At 38.4% G+C, this 26,732-nt stretch overlaps 3 protein-coding genes across 4 annotated transcripts in view; 2 read left to right on the top strand and 1 right to left on the bottom strand.

Moving 5' to 3' along the window:
• LOC139138539 (choline/ethanolaminephosphotransferase 1-like) overlaps positions 1–5,122 on the top strand; it is a 7,320-nt gene extending 2,198 nt beyond the window's left edge. Inside the window, exons 5-8 of the mRNA XM_070706953.1 lie at positions 1,382–1,525; positions 2,405–2,563; positions 2,906–3,031; positions 3,545–5,122. Of these exons, the coding sequence (XP_070563054.1) occupies positions 1,382–1,525; positions 2,405–2,563; positions 2,906–3,031; positions 3,545–3,967 (852 nt within the window). The 3' untranslated portion in view covers positions 3,968–5,122. The remainder of the gene's footprint in view (positions 1–1,381; positions 1,526–2,404; positions 2,564–2,905; positions 3,032–3,544) is intronic.
• LOC139138528 (KICSTOR complex protein ITFG2-like) lies at positions 3,817–18,315 on the bottom strand. The gene is made up of 15 exons (XM_070706943.1): positions 17,893–18,315; positions 13,002–13,097; positions 12,795–12,836; positions 11,691–11,888; positions 10,768–10,852; positions 10,281–10,369; positions 9,471–9,533; positions 8,966–9,084; positions 8,245–8,345; positions 7,480–7,530; positions 6,853–6,941; positions 6,229–6,346; positions 5,634–5,807; positions 4,421–5,220; positions 3,817–4,076 (listed from the first exon to the last, which is right to left on the bottom strand). Exons 1-14 carry the CDS (start codon positions 17,992–17,994, stop codon positions 5,120–5,122), a joined length of 1,428 nt encoding a protein of 475 aa, XP_070563044.1. The 5' UTR covers positions 17,995–18,315; the 3' UTR covers positions 3,817–4,076; positions 4,421–5,119.
• Positions 18,308–26,732, top strand: LOC139138506 (DNA-binding protein Ikaros-like). 2 transcript variants are annotated; one of them, XM_070706911.1, is made up of 2 exons: positions 18,308–18,571; positions 20,423–26,732. In XM_070706911.1, the coding sequence occupies exon 2, from the start codon at positions 20,576–20,578 to the stop codon at positions 22,094–22,096; it is 1,521 nt and encodes a 506-aa protein (XP_070563012.1). In that variant the 5' UTR covers positions 18,308–18,571; positions 20,423–20,575; the 3' UTR covers positions 22,097–26,732. The 2 variants fall into 2 exon arrangements, with proteins under 2 accessions (XP_070563012.1, XP_070563019.1); XM_070706918.1 differs by lacking the exon at positions 18,308–18,571 and adding an exon at positions 18,583–18,709.

The raw sequence follows: 26,732 nt of genomic DNA, 5'->3' as shown, positions 1-26,732 counted from the left end.
AAGATATTTTTCCCCTCGAAATATTTATTTTATCAAATTTACCTTTAAATTAGTATATTCAGTGTATTTGTAAAAACACCTTTTTTACAATTTGTCAAAATCGGATTGATGGCTGCCCTACTGAAAACAAACTACTGTCAAACAAAGAATGAAGTCAGTATCAAATCATTGTATTCGAAATTGGTTGACAAGAAATGGTCAAAGTCAAACTTTGGGGAAAAGGGGACTGGAAAGTTTACCAACGACTACAAAAGTTCATGATTCAGTAATTTGAATGCGACGGGAATTGTAAGTAGCATATGGATTATTTACATTTGAGGATATTCCATAAAGGCCTATAACAGGGATGGGTGGCAAATCTTTGAAATGAAGTGATGGGAATTAACATATTGGTGGCCTAGATGAAACCACTGATAACACTTTGAGTGTAGTACTGTAGATGTGTAATAGAAATTCAGCAACAAAGGTGATGATTTTCTTGCCAAATCTTTAAGCCTGGTGAAACTTTAGGTAAAGGATGTGCCCTGAACTTGTTCGTGTTGTTTAATTACATTTTTGTCTTTCCCACTCACTGTTTTCATAGTATTCCTTTGCACTTATTTTACTTTAATATTCTCATTAAGGCCAGAGAAAAAAAAATATTTATCCAAAGAATCTTTTGGCAAAGCTACGGAGGGGACGTTTGTAAATATTGAGACCACCCAAACTGACCTAAACCGAGCTAAATCGAGTAAAAACGACCCAAAACTATCAAATAAATGTGGAGACAACCCGAAACGAGCCAAATTACGGTAAAAATCTACTATTCGCTGTACTGAAGATCGACTGAAACTTGGCCAAATACTTGAAAATTTATACAAGTAAACAACAACATCATGGGAATCAATATGTCATTTGAGAGAAGAATTTCAAGGAAAGAGCAATTGTTTCATTTGGTTTATTTTCATTCTTAGATAGCAGAAATCAAAAGAGTGACATTCAATGAAATTATAAGCCAAATTGAAATGAATCTTATTCCCAAATATATCAAAATTCTATTTCGAAACAATGCATGGTATTTCAGAAATGAAATTCGAAAAAATTTCACACAATTTGACAGAGCTAGAGTGGAGTTGAAAACTGGAGGAAAAATCCAGGAAATAGTGATTGGCATACAATTGCATCACTTCTTTCTCACCCAATGTAAAAGTAAACCCTACCAATATTTCAATCTTGAGTTAGCAAATTATTGAGAAATCGAATGTTTTTTTTAAAATTGATATCGAGCCAAAATATGCTTTGTAAAGTGCACTAAGCGAAATGGTTTGTTAACAGAATAGCATCCATACTGCATCTCTTCATACAAGCTATTTACCAACAAATCATTACTGTTTCTCTATAGGTTTTCTACACTAATCTGGAATTGAGGCAGCTAGCATTTATCACTACGTCGGGATTGGCCATTTTTTCATGGGCGTGTAGTGTAGTTACTGTCCTATCTGAAGTCATTTACAGAAGAAAGGCATTGCCAATCTCTGGTGTACATGTAAGTTTTTCATGCATGGTGGTATTCTGAGGAGTAAACCTGTTAACCCCTATTTACTGTGAACAGGTCCACTATCGCTATTGATCACTGTTATTTTGGGCCAAACCATGGTGGTGAAAGGGTTAAAGCACTGTACCCAAGACCAAACCGTGTCTTGATGGGGTTAGTGTGCATAATGTAACTTCTGAAGTGTATGATGAATTGTGGGAATGTTGACTGGAGTCTTGAAATTTTTTTATTTTTTCCCAAAATTTACAGAATTTACAGAATTTACCATTTTCGTTGTGTTATATGTGATGCTGTCAGATGGATTTTAAGGAAAAATGAACGTTGATGACGAATAAGCATACAGTGCCATAAAAATTTTAAAACTGGTCATTGACGGTGAAAAAGTCTGCCTCTTGTTTGTTTTTAATCAAGGATTTTCTGTCATTCTATTGTGTTACTAGCAAAGTGGGTCAGTCTTTTGAATTAAAAAAATTACCAAATTTTAAATGATTTGATGTTCTATTCAAAATTATATGACGTCAGATTCATTAAATCCTGGCTTGAGAGTGATCAAAATATCAAGTTTCCTTGGAAAACTCATATTAAAGAAAAAGTATTTCTGACATCGTATTACTGTCAATTTTACGAAAATCTCAGCATTCCAAATATGCATAAACAAAGTCTGGAAATGAATCTTAGTGTTCTGATTTCTTAGAGACAATTTTGCCTTTCATAATTGCTTCAAACCAGAAATTATTGTATGAATTTCATTGTTATAATGTCTGTCTGCAAAACTCAAGTTGGTGTGACATTACTGATCATAATTGAAATTTTCTGTGCAAGGTACTACTTACTTTGAAACCTGATTGGCCTAACCATTTCATACAACAGGACGATGTCACTATGATGCCGATAATTCCCATGGCAACTGTCCTACTAGTGGCTGATAAGATTGTGAGGGCGTCTCCTGGTCTCATTTACAAGACACACCCTGGTATTTACATATTGACTTTTGGACTTGTTGCCGTCAAGGACATCAATAAACTCAAGGTATGTATAAGAAAGTGTGCTTTATCATGGTCTGTTGAAACAAAGTCCTGTTAACTTCTCTGCAAATTGCCAATTTACAGACAAGACTGGGTATGCTTTCTTTCAATGCTCTGCTCCGAAAGGTGTTTTAAAACCTGCTGTACAGCATATCCACAGTAGCAGTCATGGATTTGAATGAACTGTCGTTTTCAAACTTATTATTCTTCACATGAGACATATTGTATATTGCACAATGCTGGTCACTGTTGTTCATCTCTCTGCTTATCGCTGCCGAATTCAACAATTAATTCGTGCAGAACTCCTCTCATGGTGTTCCTACCTATTCCATTACATGATTCCCAGACTGCAAAGATCTCTGGAAATCAAGATCATATCATCGACGCCGTTCTCATTGGTCCAATCACGTCGCTGCTCAATCAGTTCACTGGAACTCCCTTTAATGAAAGTCATCTGCTGTGGCTTGTCTGGGTAAGGTCTGATCTTTGCTTTCATTCAGTTTGTTTTTGAGTTTATGAGCGATCATGTCAAGTGACAGACCATCATGAGATGGAGTTTAAACTCTGCTTTACTTTGAGTACCTTCTCTGCATTCTGGTTTATTGATCATTTGTGCATTGCATGTGTCGCCAGGGAAAAGCCAGGATAACCAAATAAGTAAACAACAAATAAACATGAACTATAAAAAGAATAAATTGAATAAGAATTGAATAAATTGACTGAACAACACATGCAGCATATCTGAGATGCGACGTCAGTATCACCACTCCCAAAACTCTGCCAAGCTGAAGGTTGTTTGTGGTGTGAAGACTACTACTGACAAAGCAAATAATTTGCAAACCTTCCCACAATGCTGTGGGGCAGACTTTTTTACTTCACTATCTGTACTATTTTATCATACTTTTTTGATATGTTCATAACACATCAAAAGTAACACACATGTGCTTTTTCCTCATTGAATGAAATTCTTTTCCCTTTTTTGCAGATTCTTGCCATATGTGACCTGGTCCGGTACATCACAAAACTTGTGATCTACATCTGTTACTATGGAAACTGCTCAGAGATGAAGAAGGAAATAGTCAATACTTTGCATGCTGGATATATAACACATCAACAAAAGTTCGGAAGAATACCTACAGTTGATATGGAGAAGAAAACTACAGGAAAAATATCCATACCAACAGTTGCATTCCAGAGAACTTGTAAACACACAGGACAAAATTGTTTTAGTGTGAAAAAATACAAAAGACATTGGAGTTGTTTCATAAGAGCACATTTTTTATTGTTATTGATAATTCTAATATTTATTTTGAACAGAGTACACTATGGATGGCTTTCCTCACATACAGCTGTACTCAAGTGTATGAAAGTGGCACACATACAGAAACTGTACATATTAAGATTATAGCAGTCCAAGGGTAATTTTTGAAGAGCAGAAAGGATGTTTATTTTGACTTTTTATTTCCTTTCATAAGCATAAAAGGAAATGTAAAATTATTTGCAGGTTTGTGTGTGCACTTAAAGCCCCAGTGCTGCTAACTTTTGATGATAATTTCACCATTTTTATTTTGAATGTGAACCATAATTCCTTGTTCTTCTCCCCGAAGAATGTTGATATACACAGTATCCAGCTTGTCAACTCAGCCCCTATGGTTGTAAAGTGCATGGTTATTGTTGAAAACTGACTTCTGGTCCAGATTTGAATTCAAATGTAAACAATAACCATGCATTTAACACATATAGATGCTAGGTTGACAAACTAAATAGTGGGTGTTTCAACATTCTTTGGGGAGTAGAATAAGAAGTTGCAATTGATTTATAAAATAAAAATAATGAAAAAACCATCGAAAGTTAGCAGCACTGGGGCTTTAATGGGGGCCCATCAAGCCAAGTGAGGAGCCATTTCTAAAATAAAGAAACAGAAAACATGCAATGCAACAGCTATATCACAGAAATTTTGGCAAAACGAGAACCAGATATGCAGAAATGCAGGTTGAAAAAGTGCCCATCTGAGCACGATAACACCTGCCCTAGTAATTGTGTTTCACTTACTGTACACTTGATAAGCAATGACTCTGATCTCAGCAAACCAGAAACTGGAAGATACTTCCACCTGTCCATCTGGCAGCTAACTGTAAACTTTCACCTGCCTTGGCAGGCATATTTCCCTAGTCCTATGACAGATATACATTTTAGATAGCCACTACGGCGCATTGTACCGTGCATTCAGTCAGAGATAATCCCTTACATCTCAGAGTATAAAAGTAAACTGTCCTCTGCTTTCAAAAGTTTCTCATACCTATTCTGAAGTGGGCAAAGTGTGCATATTTGTCTTTTTGAAGACCTTTACACTTTTTCATGTTTAAGTTTTGCATGAAAGTTGCACATTGCATGTCAGCTTCCTGCTAATCAAAGTTTGTTCAATTGCAAGCATTAGCATCTAATTATTTACAACTTCTGCAAGATTTCAGAACGGTATCCTCTTGTATAGTTCTGGCACATTTGGAGACTTCTTGCTAACTTTTTACATTCAAATAAAGATACGTTAAGTGTTGTACCATCAGTCATTTTCTTGACTCTCAATGTATTCGGGTCGTTGTTGAGGGGACTTCCCATAGAGACACCACCTGTACAACTGTCGCAACTGCTCTGAATCTGATGCTGAAAATAACACAAAAGGACATGAATAAATACTGCTGACCAAAAGTACAGCCTTTACTACAGGGACTAAGGCACTGCCTCTGCATTCTATTTTTTATCCATTTTGTGTTTTCTGAAGAACTAGTTTGCTTGTTCTGCATATTCGTCTGTGCTAAAAGAACAGCTGTATTGAGTAAATACAGCGGTCTGAGATCTAGGACCACTGATTCATATTTACGGCGGCCATGAGTTTGCTGGTCTGGTGTATTACATCTGTTTTCAAGTCTTCCTTTACAATCCTATATCTCCCAAACTACATTTCAATTACAATTTGAAATAACCAAACAACATAATTTTGTGCACAGGACAATGATTCATAGCTTTCAAAGATTTTCAAATAATCGCATTTCAAACACCAGAATGAAATTACTTACAATTCACATTCAAGTCTTGTACATGTTTTTGAAGAGTATCATCAGCTGCCAGCACATCTCTTAGGGAAGCTGACGGAATCTTGTTCAGTTTCACATTCCAGTACAAATAAATTTGGTTATTGAAAGTAGCATACACTAGTGCGGGGCTGTTACGACCATCCACTCCGTAGTGACCTTGGAACAGATACATAGAAACACTGTCATGACATGTAAGTGTGAATATGCAAGCCATTGTATAATACAGTGCTGGAACTCTGTAGAAACTAGAAATGAGACAAACATGGGTAGGTAATTTCAAAAGTTTTTAGTGAAAATTGTGTCCTGCATACATACTAAATTCCTGGTATATTTTGCCTCTGATTGTCAGAAAACCAAAAATCAGTGACAACGTCCACCTGCCCATCTTGTAGTTAACTGTAAAATTGCACCTGCATTGCAAAATATTTGCATCCTGCAGGCAGGGAGCTACTTCCTACTCTGAGAGTACTACTTTTAAGGGAAAATAGCAATCTCTCCAAGTTAACATCTTACTTGGATCAGATAGGAATTCTGGTAAAAAAAGACAAGAACATGAATGACGGCTTTTGTCACTTACCAGCACAAAATGCACACACATTCTGCTCAAAGTGGAACCGCACAGTCTGTTTTTTCTGATCTACAATGTATGTCTGTCCGTCCCATGCACAGGCCAACACCTCTTCTTTGCCGTCGCCCTGACAACATAAAACAACATTCTATGACATTTGGAGAAACAAAATTACGGATTGGATTTGTCATTAACTGATAAGGGACAGCCACTCTGTGTTCATGCTAAGCTTAAATTTGTTTAACTGAAATCCTGTTATTTACCGATATACAGTTCCAACTTAGTAATGTGACCGATTGGAATAAACCAAATTCTAGCAATGAAGGGGCTGACAGGATCCCCTATTGACATGTGCTGTTCTGTCTGATTCTTGAGAACCAGACTTTGGTATATCCCCATGTTTTTCGTAAGGTAGTTTGACCGAAATACAGGGAAAACATGTTTAAAAGGTTAAGTTATGGTAAGATCCACTACTGTAACATGTATACGTGCAGTTTCTGACAATCATGCATAGCTCTGAAATGAACGCTTTCTGTGGAATCTACAAACCAAACATGAAAGCTGCAAGACCTTTGAACAACATATCGTTTTTGACTTTGGACAATAGGTTGGGAAAATTTGAACTTGACTCACTGTTATATCAAGCTTGGCTATCGCAAACAGTTGGTGGTCTACCAAGTGAGACCAGACTATCTTGTCGTCTGTGACCAACATCAGGGTACCTGTATGCAGAGATAATTCACAGAAAGCAACAGAAAGTAGTGATTGCCACATGCAGTATCGTAAAAATTTCTATAAACCGGTGTCTATTTACATGTATTTCAGTACATGCATGATGATATAATTATTGATTAAGAAAAGTGTGAAATTCACATCCCCAATGTCAATGATGGAAGTAAATAGCCATTGCCTGTCTCATAATTGCTAAAGAGTGAAACTTGAGAACAGAAATCCCAAGAACTAGACCTGTTTCTTGTCTTTACAATATAGTTACTTCAAGTGTAAAACAATGATGGCTATAACTCAAGTTTCACGCATTATAGCAATTGTCAATTGGTAGTATTGGTAGTACTTTGTGTCGCCTCATAGCTCCATTTGTTGAAGTAGTGAAAATATACACATTGGCATTGCTCAATGCTTATTTTGAGAGACATGGGTCTATTTTATGTAGTAACCAGATTTTGCAATTCTTGGAAATTTCCTCAAACAACATACATGTATAAACAGGCCAACTAAAACTACTAATATTACAGCACTTACCATCCAAAGTACACAATGCATAGAGGCCTGATTTGCCAGACACATCTTCACCTGCATTCAGAGGAAAAAATATATCATCAGTCACAACATCCTCTCTGTTACATACGGAAACCTTTCACTCAATATGAAGATAACAATTTGAAATTATTTATTTTCATACTTTGTCACAAAGTAACACTGCAGTAAATGAACATAAATGCTTTGAAACTTTAAATTACATTTAAACACCACATAGAAATTTGACCAATAACTATCCTTGAACAATGATAAAGCTCTAGAGCTTTCCTACAAAAGCCCTGGTTTCTGATATATCGTATTATATGGTCAGTTTCAATATTGAAATTTTGAGTACAAGACAGGAAGACCTAGGAATTCTTTACTGAGTGGCAAATCAGATGGTCAAAGTGAACTGACATACATTTATACAGACATACATTTATACAGACATACATTTGTAACACTAACTGATCCTACCAGCTCCCCATGCTAAAGACAGCCGACAGGAAATATGTAAATTTGTAATTTGTATGACATTGTGAATGCAGTCTGGTCTTCTATAAAGTCTGACCCCCGACAATAATACATGTATGTCTAACCCTACCGCCTCAACATTATTTAAAATGCCCTCCTATTTAGGCTTTATACTGTACAAAGAAATTGCAAAGTTTTCAATACAATGTCTTCACTTGATGACCCTTTTGAATTAAACAACATTCAAATTTCATGTAAATTGTTTGTATATGATTCACGCCTGACACGCCTCACCTCTTGATATATGTCCCAGAATCTCAGTAGAGACACCGGGATTTCTAGCCCTTGTGGTGGAGATGGGATGGTATATTACATGCTGCTCTGTTGCCTGGTCTCTGAAATGAGAATGGAACGAGGGAACTATGGGTAACTGGTATTCTGGTACTTAAACCTTTCAAGATAAATCTGAACCAATGGAGGCAAATAAAGTGAAATTGCATGTGATACAGTAGCATGTCTACTGTAAAAAAATTGTCTCTCTCTCATCATCATCATTATCATCATCCTTCATTTTTCTCTCTCTCCTCTGTCTGTCTGTCTTTCAGTCTCAGATTGGTATAATTCCATATATCCGATGCAGAAGGAATTTCCTTCAGTACCATGAAGTACAAGTCATTCACTGTTCCAAAGGTGACTTTCTGTCCACTGTAAGTTACCACACTGCGCTATGGTATTGACTATTTGCTGGTTCCATGTAAAACCTGTGTACAGTCACATGAAAATCTTCCCCAAGACAATCCTCAGATTTCAACTTCACTGCCTGCTTTCAACTTAACATTTCCCACCCCTGTCTGCCTGTCTCTTGTCTATCAAAGATATCTACAAAGATAGACTATGCATGATACAACTTACTCTATGCATACATGAATGAAGTTGACACATTTGCCTCATGTATTTAGTGTAAAAGTTTGATATTTTTTCTTTTTAATACAGTAATGTATTTTTACTAACTTACATGTCTTTATTTTTATCTGTTGCCCAGACACACACAAGTTCAACGTAATTACAGCCAGGCTGGGATACCACTAACATGGGAGTACCATCTGGTCTCGTGTTAACAGCTAATGAACCAACCTACACAAGCAAACAAATAGGACAGAAATTTTTATTTTTAACAATTTTCTGTGAGGTAAATCTGATGATGAAAGGCCGTGTCCAAATTACCTTCACCTGGACTTTCTATCATTGTATCAAATCAAAGCTTCCAATTTTATGATTCTTATACAGTTCTATCTATCCATAAAGACAATACCAGTAATTCATTAGCATTTTAATCAGCATTGCATTTGAATGAAATGTTAGATGACAGGGCGCTGTCTTGATGTGAAAAATCAACTTAAAGTAAACATAGGTTTCTTGACATGTGACTGATTTATATTGCTTGTCTGAAGAGATTTTTTCTGGAAGTTTGCTTGCTCTACGGGAGTATCCATGATAAATTTCTGGGTAAAACAGCCTACCTGACCTGGCAAGTACCACTGTTGAATGTGTTCAAGATGTCCAGATGAGAAACCTGAACTGTCCTACAGGTTAAGAAAGAGGAAAACTGTTATTAGTCAAACTAGATTACAAGTTGATGTAAATATAGAGGTGAACTCCACTGGAGTTAAGCGCTTTCATTCCTGTAGCAAACTATAGAGGGCAGTATTCATAGAAGACTGAATGTTGCCCATATCTTCTGAATGCTTAAAGGGATATAGTCGTCGGAACTGCTCTCAAAGGTCGTATGGGACCCATACGACCCATGGCAACAATGTATCCAAGGCACAATGGTGATTGATGACAGTTAAAACATGTCTGTCATAATCTATCATCGTATAATTTAAATGTTGCAGCTATGATGATGAGATGCATCTTGATATCGTGCACGAAAAATATTGTTTGTAAACAAGAAACTTGCACAGGTGCAGTTTGGGCGACTATATCCCTTTAATATACATGTATAAATGCTTGCAAACAAATGTCAAAATGGGGGAGAGACAGCAAGAGAGAGAGAGAGAGAGAGAGAGAGAAGAGAGAGAGAGAGAGAGAGAGACAGAGAGAGAGAGAGAGAGAGACAGACAGAGAGAGAGACAGACAGACAGACAGACAGACAGAGAAGGTGAGAGAGACAGTGAGAAAGGGGAGAATGCAGCATGAGGGAGGGAGGGGGAAGACACATATACAGACAGATCATATGACCATACTATATTTGACATCTTAGAATAATTGTCTCAACAAGATTGATGGTGTTTATCAAAGTCGTATGGGAAAGTACTGCTATCACTCACTGTTTCTGCAGGAGTTGCATCAACCCATCTGTAAGCTCTAACAATCCTGTCTGTGTGTCCAACAATCAGTTCACACTTGCCATCGTTATCTGTTGAGAGAGTACTAACTTTTCAACGCTGGACATAGTTGGATCATCTTTCTAATATCAACACGTTCACTAGATAAAACTACAGAACAAACATTTGGAAAGATCAAGAAACGAAGGATGAGTACATTTACACAGTATCCTGCACCCTCTTCCAGTTCTTTAAAATTGAACAAAAAATTATACAAGGCCAGAAATCATGGAGGGAATGTGAGTACCTTTCTTTTATGATATTCTCGAACATTAAAGAAAGAGTCAATGCAATGAAGTGATGTTAACTATTGTTATATTGTACTATGTGCTCATCATATAACATTTTAGAATGGAAGCAAGAAGGAAAAGTACCGGTACTCATTTACTCATTTACATTCCAAAAATGATTTCATTGGTCGCTCTCTTACCTACGTCATAAATCAAGACCATTTTGGTGTTTGCAGGAATATGTTGCGTGTGGTTTGGTTGCAGGTCGCCAATACCGCCCTGTTCCTGCAATACGTAGATTATGATTACAAATCATCATTATCATGATTACAAATCATCATTATCATGATTACAAATCATCATTATCATGATTACAAATCATCATTATCATGATTACAAATCATCATTATCATGATTACAAATCATCATTATCATGATTACAAATCATCATTATCATGATTACAAATCATCATTATCGTGATTACAAATCATCATTATCATGATTACAAATCATCATTATCATTATTACAGATCAGCAATAAACCTAATGAACGTAAATAACCTTTGTTGCTTGAAACAACATCTGCTGTGATGCACATGTCGCACTAGCTATCATGTTGAAAGTGTGTGGCCGGTAAAATAATTGAAGAATATGACAGAGTTTGTCAAGACAGAGTAAAAACTCAGTCTGTACAGTGGCCACAAAAGGAATGGGAGCACTATCGGTATATGGAAGTGGTTTTCTTATAGAGGGTAGATGTGGCATTACTTTTGGTGTAGTGGTGAGTTATGCAGTGAATACAGGTATAGCTGACAGCACATCAATAAAATTCAATATCATAAATCTTCTGAAAATCATGACACAAGCATTTCACTCTTGAAAAATTGTCATGCAGACATAAAATTGTTCAGAATAGAGCCATTTATTTTTTTCAGTCTGACCAGTTTTTGATACTGGTCATTTACAGTCATATCTTCTGACCATTATACAGAGGTTTCTGTACCAAGTTGGAACAATTACATGTGACCACTGACCACAATAGCCACAAGGTGACCACTCTGTAAGGGTGACTGCTAAGACAGTTTAGACTGTATTTATTGACAAATTCGAACAAAAACCTACCGCTGCCTCACTTGTCTTCTCTGCATCACTGGCCGCTTTCTGTTTTTCCTTGTCGGCAGAAGTTTTGTCACTCTGAGCTTTGTGTTTGTCAAGTTCAATGGAACCTTTCCTTTTCTCCGTACTGGCTGTGGGTACTTTTACGTCTGATATGTGGAACAGATGGCACCAGCCCTCAGCTGTGAGACACACAAGTACATTCTTTTGGGTGCACAGACAGAGAGAGAGAGAGAGAGAGAGAGAGAGAGAGAGAGAGAGAGAGAGAGAGAGAGAGAGAGAGAATTCTTAAAGCAAAACGAATGGCGGATATTTGTTAGCCTAGCTTTGTAATGATTACAGCAGATGTGAGGTCAGGCTTGTTTGTACCCGTCACTTAAAGGGAGAAAATCGGCCATTTTTTATGGATTTTGTTTTTATGCAAGATACTACTTATATTGTTTGACATGTTGAAAGATACTGAATAAATGGGTGACCATGCATATATTTGACCCCGATTTTAGACAAATTAAATGAAACAATTGCAAAAATGAATTGTCATGACATTAATTCATTTTCGCGATGGTTTTGTATCGTGTCTAAAACCGGGGTCGAATATATATATGGTCACCCATTTATTCAGTATCTTTCAACATGTCAAACAATATAAGAAGTATCTTGCATCAAACAAAATTCATGAAAAATGGCCTACTTTGTCCCTTTAAGGTGTGTCATTGGCTGCCTGCTAAAACAGTGGAAGCCAAGAGCAAATCCAAATGAAAGGTAAAGACGGAGCACATTCCTGGATTTATTGCATCAGATATATTTGAACAACACTGGCTCTTTGTGTGAGCACTGAGTAGAGTTGTGATCCTTACAAAATGCAGTGCCACCATCAAATCATCAAGTTTTGTTGATGAATCAATGTCAGTGGCTTTCCCATACTGATTTGTCTGTTCTTTTGTACAGTTTAATCATAAACCCTAGAAAAAGCTGGCCTAATACCGGTAGATGTAATCGCCAAACACTCATTTTCAATACACCATGCGCGTTGTGTATCCACATTCTACTTGGAAATACCAACAGCTACTGTGCACGCATTGTTTCAAATGCAACTGAAATTGTACTCACTTTCTTTTTATTGCACACATCACCAATACCAACACATGTTACCTGTAATACAAACCACAATAAGAGATGAATGCATTGGGTAAAGTTTCAGAATCTCATGATAACTTCTTTGCATTATAATATCTCTCCTGATATCACATTCAAGAGCATATTTTATTCACAGACTTGCACCAAGTAATACCAGATGATGGGTTTATATTAACTTACCATTCCAAGTCCACTGGCAGCTTTCCAGGGCTCTGCATTCATTCCTTTGAATATACACAGCAATCCATTGACTGTACCGACCACAAACTCACTTTGCTGTGATGATTGAAGAATGCAAATGTATTATCAAGAAAGCATAAGTCAGTATAGATGAGTGGGTAGGATGGGCAGGGAGGTGGCCAGGAAGCTTTTGTGAAATACATTTGTCGCAAACTCAATGTTCACTGCAGTAAATCCAGCTACCCATTTTATTGCAGAATTCTGAACACGCATAAGTTATACAATAGAAGACTAACCCTTGACATGTGCTTTTTATACAAAATAATCCATTCACATTATGATTCACCAAATATTTTAAATCAAATCTGCTTTTATGCCCCCAGTAGAAATTTACGCAAGAAACCCCTTTTTAAACCAGACTTGTGTTCTGTTAATTGCAGAAAATTCTCGACAGTGCCCAGATGCATGTCTGTTTTTAACGATATCTCTTTCAAATGTAATATAGATATTTTTTCTACGCTGTGTAGTTTTAAAACTATTTTATCCAGTCATTTTAACAGTTCCCTTTTTTGATTTGTGTATGTTTTTTTCAATTTAATGTAACATGTTACTTTTATGGTTGTCTTGTACATTTGTCTTTTGATGGTGTGACTTTTTTGTTTCGCAGATCTGTTAGTGAGTTTGCCCGTTGGTCTGTGTATCAAATAAAAGAAAAAAATAAGCTGTGGGTATAATTTTACAATTGTACATGTGCTGATCCGTGGCATAAGATGATACTCCACAGATCGATACTCCAATTCATCACTTGCATATTTACAGTTAGGCCAAACATAGCATTTATCTGCACAGCTGTAGAATAGGACTGAGTGTTAATTTATTACGGCTACCCTAATTTCCAGGCTGTTAAAACTGTATAGCCCTACACATACCCCATGGCCAAAAGTACCGTACACAGTAGCTGCAGTTTCAGAATAGCTGGATCCTAAGTAGAATAGAGCTCCATTAAGGCTCTATTCTACCTAGCTTTAAGCTAAGTGAGGAAAATTTGGACATCTCTTTTGATCACTCTGCCATCACATGGTATACGCGTATATGTACACCTGTTGCTAACTTGAAACAACAGATTATCTCTATGATATGTACGCAGTTTATACAACGTTGCATAGCAAAGTAGGTCACAGAATATCTCTGCGTGGCAGGGCTGTGAGTTACCATGGAGGTACCTCCAGGCTCCATGGTGTTATTGGCTGTAGGCCCGGCTGTGATGGGAACATTAGCCAGTAACACACAGCCTGGCCCTGCCAAGCAGAGCTACTAGTCACAGAAAGGAAAAGACTGTGTCCCTGATTTATTCCATATTTTTGGCTGTTTCTTCTGCAGAACCATGGACTAGCCATCAACACAATCCACATCACTAGGTCACACGTAGGGTCAAGTGATACTTTAACACCAATAATTTTTGTTATCAGTCCTGTGGGCTTCATTTTCTAATTTTCCTGGAAAAACCATCACTAAAACATCATGAAAGGGTAGCTGCAAAATTGTAGCTCTACGGTGAGGCGGTCGGTGAGTTTTGGTTTTTGCGACCTCGCTCACCAGTAGAGCTACAATGCCGAAGGCCCTGAAGCATACAAAATAAGCACGCTGCACATGGCATGGCATTTTGATGTAAAATCCCATATATTTACTGCATTTGGTCATACTGATTTATCACTACTGAAGATTAAACACTATACTACACTAACCTTGTTGTGTATGGGGTTTGGTATTTGTTCAAATACGTCGATCGCGTTCCAAAAACATTTCTTGGAGCCGCCATTACCAACTTCCGGTAATGGCGGCTCCCAGAAACACGCTCAATGTTTATGGAACGCGATCGACGTGTCTGTGCTAATACCAAACCCCATAAACGACAAGGTTAGTGTAGTATAGTGTTTAGTCTTCAGTAGTGATAAATCGGTACGACCAAATGCAGTAAATATATGGGATTTTACATGAAAATGCCGCGCCATGTGTGGCGCGCTTATTTTGTATGCTACAGGGCCTTCGGCACTGTAGCTCTACTGGTGAGCGAGGTCGCAAAAACCAAAACTCACCGACCGCCTCACCGTAGAGCTACAATTTTGCAGCTACATGAAAGGGCTGCTATTGATCGTATGCAAATTAGAGAAGTTTTCCTTTCACACATTTACTTGTGACCACTACCTTTAGAGAATGGTAGTATTATCTTGCCATATATTTGTATACTCATAATTGGCCTGTTCTACCTGCTAAAGCTGCAGCTAGATTCTTCTGGCACAGACAACTAAGTACACAAGTTTACGGATGCGCTATTTTGCGGGTTGCGGGCTGCGGGCTGCGGGTTGCGGGCTGCGGGCTGCGGGTTGCGGGCATGAAAAAATGTGTGATTTTTGGTATCATTTTCGCTAGTAGATAGAATAAATGCTAAAATAGTATCTAGATGTATTTGTTTATGGAATAAAAGCCGTGAACTTCTTGAATAATGCCGTTATTTTAGCTTACATCTGGTAAATAATAATGTTTATTGCGCAACAACACACTTAAGAAGTGTGGTAAGGCAAAAATACCTGTACAGTTCAACAAAGTGTGGTAAGGCAAAAATACCTTTACAGTTCAACGATACAAGGATTAACAAACACTGGTTGTAGCTGCTGCTGGGGGAAAAAGTAAGGTACTTGAAATATACTTAACAAGGGGTAATTTATCTGACTGACTAAAGATGTAAATGAACTTCTCTTTCTGGTCTAGAGTCAACGAAACCAGGACTGCACATAGTTATTGAGGAAAATAACATCTCTCTGTAAGTGCTATATTTTGGACAGATCATTACATAATGGAATTCATCCTCTACTGAAGATTTACAATACTTACAAAATCTCTCACTTGCAGGGACTTTTGGGTTTGATCTCCGACCTAATTCAATTTGTAAGTTGTGATCAGAGATTCGAAGTTTTGTAAGCCACTTCCTATAAGTAAAATTTCTTATATCCAATAAATAATTTTCAAAGTGAAAAGAAGTTTTAAATTCTCTATATGTTAAGTTTATTTTTTCCTGAACCCGGGTTTCGTGAATCATTATGCAAATTTCTGAGCCAAGTCTGATGATAACTCTTACATAAATTATCAACAACAACACTTACTGTGGAAAAGCACCATAAAGCACGGTAAAGCACCACCAACGTCAGAATAGTCCATTTCCCATCCAACATTCGCCGTTGCACAGCGCACTGCCGATCGAAGCTTTCGAAATGATATGACTGAACACGGATGAGTAATAATATGAACACAAGACAGGTTTCACAACAACTCGCTATATTAACTTTTTAATGATTAGGACGGATAGTTTAAAAGTAAGTTTCGGATCGTTGACAGCACAGATGAACTGGGAGATGAACTTCGGTTCGTTGAAACTCGACACGCCTAATAATTTGTTACTTTTTCATAGAATGCCATGCCCTTCTCACACTTCAGATTAGTTCAACCGCCGATAAAAGCACAATTTTCAGAATCGTTTTCAATGCCGTTTAAAATTATTTTATTGTGGTGAACACGATAATAGTCCTAGGAAACTTTTCATAGTCACGCTGGATCAAATGCATATGGAGCGACTATCATGCTGCAGGTGCAAGTCATAGAATATGTTCATGATATTAGGAGATACACAATTATTGAGAGCTGCAGAACACAAACTCATCCAAAAATATTCCTATTAGGTCGATTCCTGAAAATAAGTCAACGCACCGACGTGTTTTTCCCGCTGAAATTCTCGCGTATAATGTTAGCGGAATGTCGTTCTCTGTGGTCGTGACCTCGGTTGAACCGAAACGGCAAAGTAGGCTAAGTCCATTGTCGTACGTCTTTTTCTTTTTAAAGATTTCATGAAAAATACACGGCATTTAAATACACAACACTTCTACGCTTTTTGAAGTCAAATCTTTCCTTACACATTGCATTTAAGTAGGCATTGTTTAATTTTCTGTATGTGTTGCCCTAGAACCGAATTGTGAATAGATGCATTACAAAGAATTTACTTCCTATGGCCGATACTAGAAATGTAACAATTTTCATTCCGCGATAAGTGGCGACATTTCCGAGGCGCGAATTTTTTTTGTCAGTCTGGTATTATTTCTCACTCACATCCATGGCAAGAAAGAAAGTGATTTCAGATCCCAAATTATTTGTGATGGCCAGGCAGCTCGGAACAAATAAATTGGTCCTCGGAATCGCCGCTTTTAGTTTAGCAGATTTTGATTTTTTTTTCAGAAACATGACGTATTTTCACCCACTTGGTATGGTCTGTTATAGCATCTTTAGTCCAAAAAATCAATTTTACAGCATATATGTTTTCAACAGCCTTCAAATGTACAGTATTATGTTAAAATACACAATATGGAATATGTTGTGTTTCATTAATTTTAACCATCTTGACCTGATGTTGAAATATGGACTTGGCAGGAAAAGGGATACTGTACGATAGACCTGATCATGATTATTGATAATAGACACCTTCTAAAGGTTTTATTTCTTATATACTAAATGCCATATTACATATATTAGAAATCTAGCCATAATTCTAAAAACCCGCAGCCCGCAGCCCGCAACCCACAACCCGCAGCCCGCAGCCCGCAGCCCGCACTTTAGCAGATACCACAAGTTTAAGCTTTATAGCTGTGCTACCATTCCTTTGCTGCCGCACAGTAGCTTGATCTTTTGGCTGAGGTTCGTTGTGGGTTACGCTGATTATTGCCGGTCAACCCACGACCTCGGGCAAAACCTCAAGCTACTGTAGTGTAACCTTGCATCACAGGATTTTGTTTAGCATTATTTCCATGCCATGGTTTACTAGGCTATGGCACAAACCGTGGTTTACCTGATCATTGTCTACATCTCCTAACACGAGGGCGTGGGTAAAAAGATTCCCAGGTACGTCCAGTTCAAGCCGCTGAACAAAAGACACAGACCTCATCGACATATTGGACCATCAGTCATGTCTTTCCATATTTATTCAGGACTTCAGTTGGTGGTGTTTTTATTGTCGTTGACCTACGGTCGACTTTACAAGGGCGCAGCCATTTTGCTGACCTTTGACATGATCGAAAATTCTACTATCATTAAATCTAAAGAGAATAGACGTTATATTGATCCATCGCAGTTAAATTGCTTATAATAAAACGTTTTTCACTGTTAAATATTAAAATTTGGAAGCAAAAGAACAAATTGGAGGCGTACAGCTAGCTAAACTCACTTATCGCCTGTGTGACTCTCGCATCATACGAGAGTATCCCTAAATCCAAGTGCATCCTGGGTAATTGACCTGGACAAATGAAAATAGAAATACGGAAGTCGACAACCGGTGAACACCTAGCATATATTAAGTGAGATAACTTCGCTGAACTGCACAGCTGAATAGACTGAGCAGTTATAGCGGTGCTCACATCTTGCAACAAGTTTCTACATTCAGACACGGACCTGATCAGCTGCCTGCGTGCTTCGCAGCGGAACATCGGAGCACCCCACCGTAATCATTCGCAGTCGCAGGTCAACTCCAGGTACTGTGGTACAGTCACTGCCGGGGTATGGTCGATTTCTAGTTGCACTACAGCAAAACCAAAATTACTCTGAGCGCCGTCGAGACGTTGTTGTATTGATGCATGCTTGTGCTTGTACTTCCGTGGATTTCATCATCGGTACGATTCTAAATATTTTTATCAGCGGGTACAGATGCTACGATGCTACGTACGATGCTTTGTGTTCCCGGCGTATACGGCATCCCATCACACGTAGCCTAGCCTCCGAGTGGGTCGGAGGTACGGAGGCAAGCGGACGTGTAGGATTCTAGGCTACATCACACGCCGGGAACACACAGCATCGTACGCAGGGCTAGTGCAGATGCATGTTGAACTTTGAATAGGCATTTATTCACAAGTGAAAGATTCTTTGTGAGAACATGGAGGCAGTAGCGGAGATACTACCTCCACGGTAAGAAAGTGGCCCCTTGCATCTGCTCAGAAAGATGTGGTTCCTGTATACGTGACTCTACGTTTTCTAGCAAAGAGGTAGGAAGGTCCCTTCCATCATTGTTTCGCGCAAGGTCCCTCCAGTGATGGGGAGACAGTGTTTCGAGCAAGGCAATTTTTCACACAGTCCTGCTGCCTGCACCCTAATATGTGCTGCTTCCCTCCTCTCCCGATGAAAAAAGTGCAAATTGTAATAAATTCAACTGCAGCTTGTTTGAATTTTTTGCTGCAGTTACACTATTAGAATTGGTACACGATGCAATAAATGCAGCACATGTCATAAGGCTTTGCCTTGCCAAGTGGTTGATTTGCACCTAGCTGCAAAATTGTAGCGCTACGGAGAGCGGTCGGTAATTTTTGGTTTTTGCGACTTCGCTCACCAGTAGCGCTACAATGCTGATGGCCCTGGGGAGTATAAAATAAGTGCATCCCACTGGACTAGGCGTGTTGGTGTGAAATGCTACATATTTACTGCACTTGGTCGTACCGATTTATCACTACTGAAGACTAAACACTATACTGCACTAAACTTATCGTTTATGGGGTTCGGAATTTGTTCAAACACGTCGATCGCGTTCCAAAAACATTGAGCGTGGGGCATCCGTGTTTCTGGGAGCCGCCATTACTGGAAGTTGGTAATGGCTGCTCCCAGAAATGTTTTCGGAAAGCGATCGACGTGTTTGAACAAATTCAAAACACCATAAATGACAATTAAGGTTAAGTGTAGTATAGTGTTTATAGTCTTCAGTAGTGATAAATCGGTACGACCAAATGCAGTAAATATGTAACATTTCACATCAACACGCCTAGTCCAGTGGGATGCGCTTATTTTATACTCCCCAGGGCCATCGGCATTGTAGCGCTACGAGCGAAGTCGCAAAAACCAAAAATCTCTGACCGCCTCACCGTAGTGCTACAATTTTGCAGCTTGATTTGCACCCATCCTCCGCTCCTGCAATGAGTAAATCAAACCAGCAGACCATGCCAACAATTAATGTTGCCTGTTTGCTCAATCCAATTTTTTCCAACATTTCCAGTAAAAATGGGAAAATATCTCTTTTGAAATGTTTGACAAACCTTTCAGAAATTTGTTGTGGAACACTTCAGGATGTATTTATTACTACAGATACATGTATGATTTAAAAGATTAAAGTGTAAAGGCTGAAACTACAAATGGCGCAATCGAGCATTTAGCATTCATCAAGTCTTAACATGTGTCAACAAAATTATTGCTTAAATAGAAGACCAAGCCCATTGATATGAGCCTTGTAAATGCACATTTCATCATTTGTTCCCATTATGTACCAAGTATTATTCTCACCTCCCTCTCTCTCTCTCTCTCTCTCTCTCTCTCTCTCTCTCTCTCTCTCCTAATTTGCATAGATTGTTCAAATGAAGATACTGTAAGGAAGTTATCACCAATAGTGAAACCAAGACACTGTCAACAACGCAAAAATCACAGAAGGTTACAAAGCTTCTGTGTTATACAGAGACGAGGCTGAGAAATATTAACAGTAGTTGCTGTTGTCAGTCAAGATGCTTGCTTCCAAGAGAAGAATGATCAGGATGTCGGATAATGCACCCAGGCCATACAAATGTACAGTGTGTCCGCAGGCATTCAAACAGAAGGGTCATCTACATCAGCATATGCGCATCCACACTGGCGTAAAGCCGTACCGCTGTGATCTGTGCGGCTATGCCAGTACGATTCGTGGCAATCTCACCTCTCACATCAAACTGCGACACAGTAATAATAATCATAAGCTGAGGAAGTTTCGATGTCCGCACTGCGGTCTGTATTTCAAATTTTTTGATTCGTTGACGGTGCACATCGCGAGCAGACACAATATGACGGCTGTTGAGAAACCGGTCACCGGTCAGGACATGAATATGAGCATGGCGCCGCAGTCACAAGGCGACAACCAGCAAATGCAACAGCAACATCAACAGCAGCAAGAGCTTTTCCATCAGGGCGGCATGCCAATGGCGATGAACGTCATAACGTCACAGCCAGAGGCGTTTTCATTTCCTGGAGCATACAACATACCGCACAGTTCCAGCACGTTTCCGGAACCGACTGTACAGATGGGGAATCAGTCCCAGGACAGCGAGGTGCAGCAGTGGGAAGTGATCAACAACTCCAACATCGAAGCAAGGAATGAAAGTACAGTTGAGACTGAAGCACACCCTGTCTCCATGGAAAGTGATAGTGCTGACTTGGAGGTCAAGGCAGAAAGAAGGAGATTTGCCTCATGTGAGCAGCAGGCAGATGAACCCGGGCCTGACTCGGCTCCTGTAAGTATCGGGTATTCACCAGCATCGATTCAGCAGAAGCTGAAATATTCAAGTCACTTGAGAGCCAAAGATACCAGTAGGGATGTCTTGGACAAAACTGGGGATGAAAAGAGCGGGGGATACGGTGATGTACAGGACACAACTGAAGAGGACGCAGCAGCTCCCGGCCAGTCTTTTGATGAAGATGAGCAGAGAAATAGCAGTGATGGAGGAGTTAAAGTCAATAACATCACAAGTACCACGCCTCGAGACACACTGGTTCTGTCTGCTGATAACTCACAAGCTGATGTTGTTCTGGTTGAAAAATCTGGTGAGGTCCCGAGTTCTGCCAACTCGAAACGAAGTGCGTACAAGCGGAATGCATCCAGCCCAGCAATGTGTCGTGTTGACGTACAAGCGACAAGTAACTTTGGCGGTCGTTCTGCCACTCCCGTCAGCCCGCTCTCTCTATCCCATCACAGCATCAACAGTCCCGGAGTTCACATCCACAGCTCCTCGACTCAGCCCATTCCGAGTCCTTCAACATCCAGCCTCCCGACCAGCAGCCCCTCCAGGAAGCTGGCCAACAAAAGATCCAAGTTCCAGAACAAAGATTCCCTGCAGTGTGAGTTTTGTGACATTGTGTTCGGAGACACGGTGATGCATACCATTCACATGGGCTGGCACAGCCACCATCACCCATTCCAATGCGGTGTGTGTGGCCAGCAATGCAAAGACAAATATGACTTCATGTGTCATTTTACCAGGGGGCATGACTCCTAGTTATATGTGTATGTCAGAGTATAAGACTGATATTTTACCAGGGGGAATGACCCCTATATAAATCAAAGAGTAAGAAAGAGTTTACTTCATGTGTCAAATATATGTCAGAGTATGACAATAATTGGTATTGTACCAGGGGGCATGACTCCTAGTCAAATGTCAGAGTATGACACTGATTGGTATTTTACCAGGGGGAATGACCCCTATACAATTCAAAGAGAAAGAAAGTTGACTTCATGTGTCATTTTACCAGGGGGCATGACTCCTAGTTTGACATTGAGTGGTACGTGTTTTTTATCATTATGTTGTATCAGTCCAAGGGCACGAGAGAGTAACCTCTTTTTACTGGACATGATGTACTAGTGGTGGCTACTGCTTTTCAGATTCTTATGATGACATATTTTGAGTGCTGTTGTATAACTTACGTGTATATTCAAAGAACTCCTGTCACAATACTGAGCGGACAGATGGCATAATCAAATACATGCCTCAGTATTGTTAAATATACTGTGCATGAAAATATTCTGTGAGCATGTCTTGTACAAATTAATTCAGTCTTCTGTACAATTTTATTTAATCCTGATGCATATTTTGTCATGGGAAGTATTTAGATTTACTTTTTCAATACAGAAAAATATGTATTTCAAATTACCTTTTAAATATGATTGTTCCAAATCTGCATTCAAATGCTGTGTATGTGTTGTAACATGTTGTATATATACAATCAAGTGGACCAAAAAATTTGGTTTGGAGCAAAGCATGTGGTATTTTGTCAGCATGAATTTCACAACATTATCGTTTTTGTATATTCTGTTTCTTGCTTCATTACATTTCCTTATAATGAGGCTGCGAACTCGTTAGAGAAGGCCAGTAAATGCAGAAAGATGAACAAATGCTAATGGTATGTACAGCTCATTTATAGCTCATTCAAGCAGCTCACTGATATGTATGCGTCACTGCCGTACGATAACAGTCTTTTCCATGGCCACACAGTTGCCACCATTGCATCCCACAATGCTTGTGAATTTTACGATTTTTTAATTAATCGGTGTGACAGTACTTTTATTTGAGAAAACAAACATTAACCCTTTGAGTGCCACAGTCAGTTTTTGTAGCTTTTATAAAATGTAACTCCAGGTAATTTTTTTCAGATCCAGATATATTATTTTTTTCAGATTTTTCCCAACATTTTTAATAACAGCTGTACCTAATGAAAAGTGATGGCAATTGGGTTCAAAATTATCAAACATTTATTGAAAAATTCTTAAAAATTGGCAAAATGTTGCACTAAAATTATGGTGGGAAAAATACAGCACTCAAAGGGTTAAGTATTTTCAACCTTGCCAGCTGAAGTGATTAAATCTGAAACAGGTACATACATGTATGCTGTGTCCAATTCTTGCGTCCATCTGAGTGTCTTTTTGTTCAAGCAATCACCAATCCATTCAAATTGAGAACGAGAATACACGGTATCACACAAATGCACATCAATTTGTATTTTTCTCTCAATGTCATAAGATCACCAGGTGGCAATTTCTGTATAATTTTACATCCATGGCTGATTTCATTGTGCATCTCTGTACAAGGACAACATAATACGATATCACATGCACATACGCTCCATTTTGTTTTGCGATGCAATCCAACATGGGTGTGAGATAGCCATTTGCATTAGTTTTCTATGTCCACTGCACAATTAATCCATTTTCATCTCAAATTTTGGAGTATTGATGGTGCCCATTAAGACTAGTCACTACCATTTTCAGAATTAGACAGCGAAGCTCTTGCTGTAAACTGCAATAAACTGTTCACACTAATTGGTTTCAACTGTAGCTAGCTGTAGTGTGTTGTAACTGGGCAGTTTCCATTAGTTATTTAGACTGCCCAAATGCAGAGTTAAAGCCAATCTTGTGTCATCTGACTCCATTAATGTTGTCGACTTTACCAGCTAGCTACAGTTAAGCTAATTAGTGTAAACAATTTTATTGCAGTTCACAGCGCTATCTTGGCTATCTAATTCTGAAAACTGTTGTAATTATGTAATTTAAAGCTCAACCAGCAAAGTTATGTGCTAAACCAACTTTCATCACATGACCCAACCCTTTGATGGAATCAATTGATCTTGTATGGGTATGTTCACTATCTTAATCATCTACAGACATTGCGTTTACCTAGAGGCGGTTTCTCCTGGTCAAACCCAATTGCCTGTAAACAGGTCAACAATAATAATTTAAAAAGTTTCACTGGCTTAGTTTGCGAAAATTTGCAAATTTATTTTCCCCCATAGAGTTAACACAGGGATGGCGGCCATTTTGAATTTCAAATACCTGATTTTGTTTCTATCATACAAAAATCTGCACGGTTACCCTCGATTTTTATTCTTGATTTTCGAAGAGAATGGTTTAAAGTTTCGTTTAGGAAAGTTTGAGCAAAAGTTATGTCGTTTTATACTAAGGCACATACTACCTTAATCAGTATAGCCATTGTATAAACACTTACACATCTCCTACAGTCTGTTCATGTAGACGTACATGTACTTGTCTATAGTCTTGATCAGGAAGACCATTCCCTTCATCATTTCTATACCTACAATAACTCATAGATTTTGATACTGAACGGAGATCTCAGCAACTCCTCACAGCCCACAAACATGGCAAGCTATACTTTCCATCACTATCCCATAAACCTCTGTTATCATATACCAGTAACGTATAGTCTCCGATGACTTGTCAAATTCGTTTTTTGCAAGACCGCCTTTAACCCTTTCAGCGCCAAAGTAAGTTGTGCCGTCTTTCCAAAATGTAACCAAGACAATTTTTTTTCATAATTAGTCCCCACGGACACCGTCCGGGGGGACTTATAGGTTTGGTCATGTCCGTGCGTGCGTGCGTGCGTGCGTGCGTGCGTGTGTGCGTGCGTCCGTCCGTTCACACAGATATCTCAGAGATGCAAGAAGCGATTTCATTCAAACTTAGTACAAGGATTACTTCATATGTCATACAGATGCACGTCGATTTGTTTTGGGATACGATCCAATATGGCCGCCAGGCGGCCATTTTATTACGATTTTTTCATGTACAGAGTCATAACTCAGACATGTTTCAACCAATTTTATTCAAAGTTGGTACAAGGACATTGACCAATGTCATAGATATGCACGTCAATTTGTTTTGCGATACGATCCAATATGGCTGCTGTGTGGTCATTTTGTTACGATTTTTCATATACAGAGGCATAACTCAGGCATATCTCAACTGATTTTATTCAAAGTTGGTACAAGGACATTGACCTATGTCATACATATGTACGTCGATTTTTATGTGATACGATCCAATATGGTTGCTAGGCAGCCATTTTATTACGATGTTTTCATGTACAGAGCCATAACTCAGACATATTTCCACCAGTATCATTCAAAGTTGACATTGACCTATTTCATACATATGCTCGTCAATTTGTTTCACGTCATGTAGCAGTAACATGTCAATTATTGAAGTTTCGTAAGTAGGCTGATATGTCAAGAAATATGTACTGCATCAAATTCATGAAACTTTATACAGATGTTAACCGATGTTAAGCTCACATTGCTTTAACATTGAAAAAGACATTTATCAGTGTCATTTTAATTAATTTGTAATTGCATAAGTAATGAACTTTCCTAATTAGGGTGATATAGCCACAAATTAATACAACGTCAAATGTGATGAAACTTGATACAGATGTTGATCTCATAGTGTTGTAAATACTGCATCAAACTTTATGAAATATGGTACCAGTGATAATCTGTTAAGTGTTAGAATTGTATGCAAAAATGTTTTGCAACATCCTGGTGATTAATTCCTAGTTGACTCATTTTAGGATGGTGGCCTACATTGGTTTTATGTTTTCATCACCATGGAACTCATTCTTGGCCATTGAGCGCCATCTGTATCAAAGTAATTTTATCACAGACCTAATTAATGAAGAGGACTCTATCCTCTCTGAGGACATGTAATCAAAGTACCCATTATTAACAAGTGGGGACTGTGTCATCAACGATGACTTGTTTTCCAAAATTTTGATCAAAAACTGAAGCCAATGAAAAGTGATGTCAATTTGGTTCAGAATTGTCAAAAAAATTACAAAAAGTTCATAAAAATTAGTAAAATTTGGGTGGGAAAATTTACAGCCGCACTCAAAGGTTAAGCAGGCAAATCAGATTTGAAAGCAATCAGGCAAGCATATTCTGATAAGTTTTTGAACTCAAGCCAAAAATAACCTGTAAAAAGCAATTATAATTTTTTAAAATTTCAACAAGGTGTGACTGAGATCAAATTACAAAGCCATTGAATAGTGCCAATCTTGTTTTATTAACTTAGAAGATTGTTGGAGTCGCTGAACAATAGATACTGATGGACAATCACCTACATGATAAAGCTTATCATCATTGGAAAGTAGCAAAGAAAATCATGAAGCATATGTAGCTTTTTTGAAGGGAAGAAATTTTCAAGAGAGATGACCATACATTAATATTGTGAACCTTCTATGCCAGTTACAGATTAGAATTTCATGTGACAAGACACATGTTGTGGTTGGTGTGTGAATGAATTAAGAATTCATTCATGAATTTTTACAAATAAAACTCTTTGCCACAGTG

Source organism: Ptychodera flava, chromosome 1 (genome assembly GCF_041260155.1).
Source record: "Ptychodera flava strain L36383 chromosome 1, AS_Pfla_20210202, whole genome shotgun sequence".
In the NCBI taxonomy this organism is placed as follows: domain Eukaryota; kingdom Metazoa; phylum Hemichordata; class Enteropneusta; family Ptychoderidae; genus Ptychodera; species Ptychodera flava.
This window is presented reverse-complemented; position numbering and strand designations above follow the sequence as displayed.

Bases quoted from the DNA above. Each gene is read 5' to 3' on its own strand.
- LOC139138528 (XM_070706943.1), bottom strand. From the start codon at position 17,994: ATGTCGATGAGGTCTGTGTCTTTTGTTCAGCGGCTTGAACTGGACGTA. The intron at 10,370-10,767 runs GTAAGAGAGCGA...CTCTCTCAACAG, and splicing joins GGTCTTGATTTATGACGTAG to ATAACGATGGCAAGTGTGAA. The intron at 9,085-9,470 runs GTAGGCTGTTTT...TTGCTTGTGTAG, and splicing joins AGTGGTACTTGCCAGGTCAG to GTTGGTTCATTAGCTGTTAA.
- LOC139138506 (XM_070706911.1), top strand. From the start codon at position 20,576: ATGCTTGCTTCCAAGAGAAGAATGATCAGGATGTCGGATAATGCACCC.